We start from the raw sequence: 10633 nt of genomic DNA, 5'->3' as shown, positions 1-10633 counted from the left end.
GAATTGCTGATAAAAGCATTGAATGCCCAAGAATGACAATGTGTTGGATCCAGACTAACTTTTCCCCTCACACAAGGCACTTCTTAAAGTGGAACAGTAATTTCCTGCCTCTCCCTTCCCAGTGAAGCCCACTGATCTCCCCAAAATGCTGCTCCTAGGAGATGGGGCCCCCACGGGATGAGAGGCAAATCAAGGGTGTACAGCAGGAAGAAGGGATTGTTGGAAATTACCCCAACCCTTCTGTTAGTGGGAAATTTAGTTTGGATCCAACCCAATGTAGGAACACTGAGGCTCCTGTTATATGATACACCTGATGTAAGTTGGGTCAGGGTTCCTTGACCAAACTCACAGTCAGACCTTCAAGAGGGGACTCACTTTCAAAGAGCTTGGGGGGGTGACTTTTTTGAGAGAAGTGGCATGGCTCAAGAGGCAGCTTCAACCTTAACTTCTACACCATTTTTGGCAGCAAGAACAGCCATGGTGGGGAAGAACATGTTTGTCTCACTGATGGAATCATGTGTCCTGGGATCTTGTGATTGAGGATACATGGTCCCTGGTAGCAAGGCAAATGGGGCCCTCCTTGTACCATGCTGCTCTTCTCAGGAAAAATTTACCCCTATTGAACTTCTGTCAGTTGGGTTGAGTTGGAATCCTAACGCAACTCACATCAGATGTCTCATGTAATGACAGCCATAGTCAACCTTCTTTCACTTGCATAAGTTGCCACAGGTCTAGCAAAGGGCCTTATAATCCATTCATTTACATGGCCAGCACAGTCTGTATTCAATCTATATCTGAGTAATGATGAATGAAGGTTACCCCGCTGACTATGGCTAGTTAAGGCCTGTCAAAGCAAGACATGAAGTTGGGATCTGGCTGACAGTCTTAATTATTGTTTGACATGATACAGAAATGCAGACCTCATGGCTTAGTCTTGTTTTTCTGTTATTAGACCAATAAACACAGAAACTCAATGCTTTCTTTAATTTTTTTTATTGAAAGCTTCATCAAAGAAAAGAGAAGTTTAAACCTAACATCCACTGATCTACAGAAAGCCCCAGGAATGGGGGAAATGGCAGCTATCAGGATTGTGGTACAAATGAAAAAAAAAAGTAGAAAAAAATCTTCAGCAATACAGAACTTTTTCATGACATTTTGAAACATTAGCACATTGATGCCCTTACAAGTCAGAATCACTATCTTAATTCCTTTCAGAGGTTTAGTGGGCTATAGTTCAGGAATTGGGAGGGGCTGGATTTGCAAGGGGGTCTTTCCCATTAACATAATTAATTTTGAAGCCCCGAGTCTGACTTCTTGATTTGATTTTAACCAATGGAAGCCCTCTCATTCAGGTGGAAAAACAAGTTAAAAATTGCTGCATGTGATCTTGAAACCTCCTAATTTTTTTTAAACAAAGCTTCTTTTCCCTTTAAAAGCATATCAATGAATGCATTTGTTTTTCTATCACTTAAAGGGTGGAGCTGTTCTAGTATGACACATTAGTCAAATCTTAAAATTGTTCAGCCCAACTTAAATCCACACATTTCAATTAGTAGAACTGTTTCCTCCTTTTGCAGGGCCATTTCACACAATCCTTATTTGTTAACAGATTATAGGTTTACTAGACCCATACTGTGTCTTGGCTGAATACTCAATTGAATAATTTATCTAAAGCTCAGATTGCTGGTGAGCACGTGTAGACTGCGAGTCAAGGCTGAGTCACACAACCACCATATTGATGGCTTTAATTTTAGCCTATGATGACTTCCTGCTTGTGGCAAGTGATTTTTTTGCCATGCATGCAAGATGCTACTGGTCTTATAGACCTTCATTCCCAGTGCAGGATGCACTCAGAATGAACTTTACTTTGAAGCAACTGGGCTGCAAAGTCCAGAAGGAGAACTATTCCCTTGCCTCCGTTTTGTTTTAAAAAACTGAAATCCAGTTCATGACAGCAGGGGCATCATTTTACAATTTTCCTTTCAGTCCCATAAATGTCTAATGTCAGCACTTCTTGTACTTGGAAGGACATGGATGAAGAACTAAATTGCTTGTTTCCCCTGTTGGCAAAGATGCAGCATGGATACATTCAACCTACATCTGGCAATGCATTCAAGGTTTGTTGGACTAGCACTTCTTCAGCCTTTAATACCAAATGACTAAAACCCTTCGGGAGCTTCTGGGAAGGCTCTTCTTGTTTGAAAAGGCAATGTCTTAAATAATAATTAAGAAAACCTTTCAGGATCAGGGCCTAGCCATAAATCTGAACACAGCAAATCTTTCACACCTCCTTAGAAGGATGGAAGAACATCAAATGTAATAGCTGTCAATATTTAGACCCATTTATGTAAACACAAGAATTTTAATCCCCATGGAAGCAAACCCAACATTCATTTTACAGCCGTTGTCACACATTTTCATTTTAAAAAACAAAGAACATGTCAGTAAAAGTGAAAATACTGTTTATTTTCTATAGTCTGAGGTATGAAGAGGAATCTGATGTTAGAATCCACTTTAGGTGATAGGACAACAGGGAGGGGGGATGGGTTTCCCAAAAAGAAAAATAAACCTTCCTTCTGATATTTGATGATTCCTGAAATCCAGTAATCAAGGAAGAAGGAGACCTGCTGAATTACTGACCCTCCTTCTGGCCAAGGATGCACATGGATTTTAACATGCATGATTATGAGTGTGCTTTATTTAAAACAAAAAAATTCACCCAACACTGTAGAGGAACGAGAGAGCATAAAAAAGAGAGAGGTTCTCTGAAACATGCAGCGTGCTTTCCTTCACAATCCCATCACACTGCTAGTGTATCCTTAGTCTACACAGAGGACCTGTAAAATCCTTTACACCTGTGTACATCAGAACCAATTTCATGTTAAATAAAGCCTTGAAAAGAAATGTTGACCATGTATGATTCAAACACAACTATCTTCCAATTCCATATTTGGTCTCATCACCACACGGATTGATTCAGTATTTTAAGCCCATTATCACACCGTTCACATGACTCTTACTCTATAGGTAATAGTCTATGAGTCTGTACTTAAACCTGTTTCACTCATGTCAGCCTCAGCATTAAAATGAAGAGGGTGAGAAAAACACCTTCAGGCTTAAAAATTATGAACCAAGGCAGCTTTCTACATATTTCACATCATTTCTTCAATACCATAGACAACATAATTTAGCTCAAAATACTGTGACATACTAAAAATAAACTTTATTACATTGCAGGCATTCTCAAATCTGCCGAGTGTGGTTGCCATACATACATAAATAATACCTTTCCTTCTTATTTTTAATAATGTAAAAATGCATTTTAATGCTTAAGCTCATTGCAGAACCCCTTGCCTGTCTGATCACCAGTTTCCCTACTACTCAGATGTGAACACAACTATAGTAGAACGTAATACAATATGATGGAAGCATCCAAGACATCCAAATTCTGCTGCACAATGGAACGTTGAACTATTGTAACAAGACACTCTCAGCTTCTTGGCAAACCAGAATCATGCATTTAGGAACCCACCACTAGGAACATATCTAGGGATCATTTAAGGTAGCATCCAAAATTCGGGGGGGGGGGAGGATCATTGAAAGCATCAAAAAGAAAATTAAAATAGCTTCTTTTGGCATCTTTCAGACTAACATCCCACTTCACAACCAGTCACGATCAAATACTCGGATTAAAGTGAATAGGGAGTAACTCAGCTCTAATCAAAACCGTATATACTTTGGCTGAACTGAGGTATGGATCAGTAGAAAGGGTCACAGTCCAAACAGCATTTGCTTTTAAATAACATAATAGTAATAAATTGCAAACTGAAAAGAGCTGTTGTGATGCACAGTAGGACTGGGAAGACTGCGGTTCAACCCCCTACTCATCCATAAGGCTCACTGGGTGATCCTGGTCCAGCCATGCTCTTACAGAGCCTAACCTACCTCATGGGATTCTTCTGAAGATAAAATGGAGGGATGGGGGACCACGTATGGTACTCTGAGATCCCTGGAGGAAGGACAAGATAAAAATATAATAGAATACCAATACTGATGCACAACTGCAAGTCAGTTAAAACATTGTCACAGTTGTGTACATTTGAAAACCACTCCTCAACTGCTCAGCTCTATGTTGGATTAGTAGTATATGGATGTTGACATCACATTGAATAATTGCAATCATGTGGCCCTTGTGCCAACAACCCCATTTCTCACACAACTGATGCTGGTGTTGTAAGTAGGGACAGACAGAATGATGATCTAAAGGAAGCTGTATTTGAAGAAGCTTCCTGTGCATTGTTTATGATTATTGGCCTATATAGCAAATTTAGGATGTGGAGTTATAAGAGAAGATCTGATGTTTGGGGACCTTCCATGGATTGGTGTAAATTCCATTTGGTGCCTGTGTCTAAGTATGGGCAAAGTGTGTAATACATAGGCAAAAACGTGTGGAGCTTCAGAACATGGGTCGAAATGGACCCAATTTCCTTGCCAACTGTATCAATAAAATATGGATGTGGAAATTTCATCTGTGTACCTAAATTTTAACTCTTGTTCTTACAATTGAAGGATCTCTGCACAAATGTTTCTGATATTATTTTATGGGGTATAACGTGACTGAAAACTGGTAAGGAAATGTTTGACAAAATAATTTTCCCCAAAACTAATGTTTCCTTGGAAGAAGACTTCCTTCTCCCTGGAAACCCCCCAAAGGTTCATAATGTACAAATAAAGCAGCAGAGTTCTGAATCGAAACAGGCAGGTCCCTCAGCCAAGCCATCTGCCACATGGTAGCTACATCACAGCCTCATTGTCAACTGCAACGAGGCATGTCTTTGCACCAAACCAGAATTTATACAGAAACAATAATTAAAGGGAAAAAAATACCCCAACCTTGCTTCTTTCATGTACATCAGGAATTGTGCCACAGAAGGATAATCTCTATTTATACACATAGAAAAAGACAGAGCATAAAGAAGAAAATAAGGCTGGCGGGATTGGGTTGTTGTTTTTTCTTTTTGGCCACATCCCTTCCAGCAGGCTGTTCACGCTTTCCCAAAGGGGGAAAAGAAAAGAAAATCAAGTGATGCACACAGAACATAAACAGCAATGGCCAAGCACATGAAGGAAAGGAAGAAGCTAGAGGTCTTTACGGAATCGTTTTTTCTGATGCTGTTGTCCTTTTAGTTAGAACTGTCCATATGTAGTTAACCAAAACTACATGCTCTTTAGAATCTCACATAATCAGGTCCTCTTTCTATGCCAGTTGACCAGATGATCCTTTTTTTTTAAGTGTTGCATATTTAGCAGCCATTTATTTGGGTAACCCACCCCCACCCCCACCCAAAAGGAGATACTACAGTAAAAATAAGGAATTAGTATTCTTAAAAAAATACTTGATTCTCTAGAAAGTCATTTGAAAGTAACCACAGACACCATTGCGCAATCTTCTGACAATACTCCGAAACACTGCTTATTTCATTTCATTGGAGCTTGTATGGAAGTCAAGTTCAATGGATTCTATCCTTAATATTACATATCTGGTTGCTCCAATCCCCCCCCCCCATACAGTTACCCTGTTCTGAATGCACCACAGCAGTTGTGGTGAAACCTGTCTCTTTTCCCCGAACCAGTGTTCCCTCTAAGCTGAGTTAGTGTGAGCCAGCTCACAGTTTTTTAGCCTCCAGCTCACAGATTTTTGTCTTAGCTCAGGGAGGAGGGCTCCAGAGCAAACTAATATATACAGTAGCCAAATCGCTCGCTCACAACTTTTAATGCCAGTAGCTCACAAGGTAGAATTTCTGCTCACAAGACTCCACAGCTTAGAGGGAACATTGCCCCGAACGACAACCATTTCAGTCATTTGGTTTATCTGTTTTAAGTGCTTCCTTTGCTAGATCTTTCTGCCTGCTATAGAGAGAAGGAATCTTGTACTTGCTCATCAATAGCAGTTCTGGTTGGGGGTGGGGAGAAGGAGCATCTGGACAATCTCCTCTGACGTGCTTATGTTCAACTCCTAACCATTTATGTAATGATTGCACACAAGAGATTCCTAAAGGACTGTACCCCTTGTAAACTAGGGGGAACCAGTGGAGAATAAGGTAGTTGGGGAATGGGAGTAATGCATATTTTCAAAAACATTTTTTTCATAAAATTCTTTGGGGGACTGGAAATTTTTTTGAGGGGCCTTCCCCACAGCCAGACCTTCTCCCCAAATTGTCACCGAATGACATCCCCCCCTTTTGGAAAAAGATTACATCTTCTTAGACCATCCATATATAGATTCCATATATTCTTTTTTCTTTTAAAAATAGGTTTAATTTACTTGCTATTGTCTTTTGCCTAATCAAACTAATTAGTGATTGTCAGCAAACAGATTAAGACAACAGAAAGCCAGTTAGTATAAAGTGACTGTTAACTTCATGCTTGCATGAGAGAATTAACGCGAGCAAATTTTTCTTGTAACTTTCTTCTTCCACGGGAGAGCTAAATGAAACATTGATCGTCTCTCTGCCTTCAATGGCATCTTCTAAGTGACTCAAATGCACCGCCCAAATGCAAAAGGAAGATGGCTGGAAGATGACAGAGGGAGAGGGGAGGAAATGAAACCCATGGGATGCAACAAAGAAGGAAGACTGCAGTCTCAGTACCAAAGGAACCAGACGATATAGCAGAAAAGCTCAGCAAAGTTAAAACGCACCTGGGTTGAACCAGCGGCAACTCATTCCTTTCTCATGCTGTGAAATCCTGCTAAGTGCTGCTAAGTACCAACTACTCAGACCTTTCCATTAGAAGCCTAAGAACGTAGGATGTAAAACACCAGTGGAAGATAGTTTAAACAAACACTAAGTTAAGAACTGGTCCGGCCATGTAGGGCAAATAAAGACTTTTTTTTTTTTAAAAAAAGGAAAGAAATAAGGAAAAAAAACCCTCTATCTTCTGGACTGTGGTAGGGTGTCATTTCATCTTTGGTATAAAATAGGCCATCCATAGGCTGCATTTGATCACAACTAGGAAAGACTACAGAAATTGTCAACAATTTCTTCTAGCTATTGCTTTTTTTTTGCACTTTTTTGACCATAAGCTCCTATCTACGTTAAGTCCCCCCCCCAATGCTTTTAAGCTAGGTGTTTGCAATGTGACAAGCAAAGCAGACTAAAAACTTTTTAAAGCTCATAAAAAAGACTGCAGATAAAAAGCACTAACGCTTTTGCCGGCGATCACGCTCTGTAAATTAAAAAAAAGCTTCATCCTGCAAGGGAAAAAACCCCACATTCTTGAAAATGCGAGCTGATTCCCCCGCCTCAGTTCAATAACTTTATTGAAAACACTTTAGCCTTCTAGATTCTTCTCTGTCAACACTTAAGAAAGTTCATAAAAGTCTCAGCATTTTATTTGATTCTTGAAGTCGCCACAGTTCCTCTTTCAACAGCGTTTTCTTCAAAAGAAGAAAAAAACAACACGTTTTCTGCTAAACGGTACAGTTCATTTATATATATTTTGTTCACCCTAAAAATCCAGTCTATGAAACTTCAGCACCAGTTGACACCGGCGTGCACTTGAATTCATTCTCCTTTCTTCTACCAAGACGTTGACAGCTTTGCCTCGAGAGCTTTTGACGTCCTTAAAATTAAGGCAATTAAGATTCAAGATAAACCTTACCTAAACTTCTCTTAAAAAAAAAAAAACTTCCAAAAATAAAAGACACATTGGATTTCAACAAGAAGGGGGAGGGGGAAGAGTAGCTGATTGCTTGAGGAAGACCGTTAATTTCCGTTTCCACTCACTCCCTCTTGACATTGTCGGCTTCTCTGTTGTTGTTTCGGGGAAAAAAATCTATCTACACTTCCAAGTAAATTCTGAATTTCAAATGTTCATCCAGATGAAATATTAAACCCAGTGTTTGGCCATGGGTTTCTCTTTTTTCTTTAATAAAAAAATAGCAAAAATAAAACTATCAGACTACATGACTGAACAATTTGCACAGCACATAGAAACACTGTTTAGTTTTTGTTGTTGTTGGGTAAGGTAGAAAATGAAAAAGAAAATTCTGTTGATGCCTGTGCAAACTGGAAGCCAACTTCTTGTTCAATGAAGTTTCTCCACTCAAGGCAAACTTTTCAGACGGACATTCTTCAGTCCTGTTTATTGTCTGTAAAAAGATTTAAGAAGAAGAAGAGTTGGTTTTTATACCCCATATCCTCTACCCTAGGGAGTCAAAGAGGCAAACAATCTCCTTCCCTTTTCTCCCCACAACAGACACCCAGTGAGGTAGGTGGGACTGAGAGAATTCTGATAGAACTGCTCTTGAGAGACAGCTCTGAGTGAACTGTGACTGACCCAAGGTCACCCAGCTTGGGTAATCAGCTGGGTAATCAAACCCTGTTCTCCAGATTAGAGTCCACCACTCTTTACTACTACTCCACAATGGCTCTCAGTCATCTTTAGGACAAAAAAGCTTGGTAACAACATTTCACCCTTCTGTACCTTTTCCAACGAATCCCAGCTAAACTAACTTATCATCATAGTTAATGTGGACATAGGCCCTAAGCTAAAAATGGGAAGGCAGAAATTGAGAACTTAAAAAAAAAATTGACATGCACATTCCTCAACATGGGGAACTTTGTATCAATTAATGTTCTGGTTAATGGGCAAGAATGATGATAATGAAGCAACAAACATGAGCTTTAACTCTGTGCAGACACATCAACTGTAGCTTGCATTCTGAAAGCATTTAGTACATTCCTAGCTGCCACCACAAATCCCCCCTGCCCCCACATAATCACAGGATGGTTCAAGGTATCTAAAGGAAGGCATTCTGAGATTTATTTATTGCCTTTGTACACGACTTTGCTGTTAATGGTAAAAGCAAATACAATAACAAATTATCATTAAAACAAAAATAGAATACAGTAAAAAAAAATCCCAGAGTACACTAGAACAAGAACCATTCCATGATCAATGGACTAATCTCAAACCATTCCAGAACAGAAATGTCTTTAAGTCAATTCAGAAGGTTGGTATTGTTCTCTCCTCCTGGGGGAGGGAGTCCCAGAGTTTGGGAGCTGCTGCTGGGAAGGCCCTCCTACTAGTCTGGGCCATCCTCACTTCAGATAAGGCTGGTTCCCACAGGAAGGGACCATAGCTGAATCCCAACTCAGGCAGGTAGAAGCAGACCTCAAAGAACTTTGGACCCAAGCCCTTAAGGGCTTTAAGGACAAGACAAGAACTTTAAATTGACCCCAAAATATCAGCCTTACTTTGGGCTGCCAAGAGCTACCATGACCCCCCTAGAAAAAGATTCCCTCTGGACTTCCTCCTCACCACCCAGACCCAACCCAAATATATTAAAAACAAATTGTGTGATTTACTCATCTCCATGGGCCTCAAAATGATCGGGGGCCCTGGAATGTTGTCTCCCAAGGCCCTTCCTCATGGCAGCTATGGCTTATTCTCTTTTGTACTCATCAGAGTCTGCCCAGCCCAGTTCTAAGTGGATATTTCTTGCTGAAGAACTAATGCTGCTCTGGATCACACAAAAGGGTAGGGTCCTTTTATGTCACAGTTTCACATCTGTCTCTAGGGAAATATATTTGTTTTCCAGTGGAAAGAAGAAAACATCTGCTCCAGCTTGACCCGTACCAGGACAAGAAGACCTAAGTCTGTACACACTGCTGGAACTTCTCTAAGAACGGGCTCTAAATATTTTAGACATAATCTCACCATCAGTATTTCTTAATGGTTCTCTGTTTGGGAGGAGCCAATTAACATTTCTTAGGGTCAAAGTAGATGACCTGGAGATGGGTCTTAGCAGCTTTAAAAGTTACATTTCAGACACCTGAATCCCCATCCTGTGCACCCTTATATGAATATAATAAAGTATACCCTCCCATCTGTGTTTTTATTGTCACTGGAAGATGGAAAGACACCTCCCCCTGCCAGCTTTTCTTTTTGAGGCTAATAGCAACACTGGGAAGGAGATTTGGAAAGGCAAAACGGGGAAGAAAGGGGCAAAACATAAGAACATAAGAGAAGTCAATGTTGGATCAGGCCAATGGCCCATCCAGTCCAACACTCTGTCACACAGGGGCCAAAAATACCAGGTGCCATCAGGAGGTCCAGCAGTGGGGCCTTTCCCCCTTTCCCTTACAGTATATAAGGGAGATTCAGGTGGGATAGCCGTGTTGGTCTTAAGCAGCAGAACAAAGTTTGAGTCCAGTGGCACCTTTAAGACCAACAAAGTTTTATTCATGGTATGAACTTTTGTGTGCAAGAACACTTCCTCAGATCATAAGGGAAACATTCTCTTCCCCGTGCATACACAGAACCAGGGCCCCAACAGTGGGGTGAGGAAATGGGCACATCTTACTGTGGGCCATGTTACCAGTGTAGCCCATATGAACTACACATGTCATTTAAGAATAAAGCAGAATTTCTTTTTCTTTTATGGTTTACATGTATAGGATGTCACCAAGGAGGAGATAGGGTATATGTTCAAGGATAACGATGGGCCCAGTGAAAATATGTTTAGGCCTTGCCAGAAGCTCACTGAAAATTTTATTAATGTCTCAAATGATGTCAGCCCAGAATCCATGAAGGCTAACTAACCCAGAATGCAGAGGTAGGATTTGGG

At 40.4% G+C, this 10633-nt stretch overlaps 1 protein-coding gene across 1 annotated transcript in view; it reads right to left on the bottom strand.

Moving 5' to 3' along the window:
• Positions 1–8017: 8017 nt before the first annotated feature.
• The window catches only part of RBMS3 (RNA binding motif, single stranded interacting protein 3), a gene marked incomplete at its 5' end in the record, with an annotated part of 435264 nt that continues 432648 nt past the window's right edge, over positions 8018–10633 (bottom strand). Inside the window, one exon of the mRNA XM_015418391.1 lies at positions 8018–8152. Within this exon, the coding sequence (XP_015273877.1) occupies positions 8146–8152 (7 nt within the window). The remainder of the gene's footprint in view (positions 8153–10633) is intronic.

This window comes from Gekko japonicus, unplaced genomic scaffold (genome assembly GCF_001447785.1).
Source record: "Gekko japonicus isolate JY-2015 unplaced genomic scaffold, Gekko_japonicus_V1.1 scaffold106, whole genome shotgun sequence".
NCBI lineage: Eukaryota > Metazoa > Chordata > Lepidosauria > Squamata > Gekkonidae > Gekko > Gekko japonicus.
This window is presented reverse-complemented; position numbering and strand designations above follow the sequence as displayed.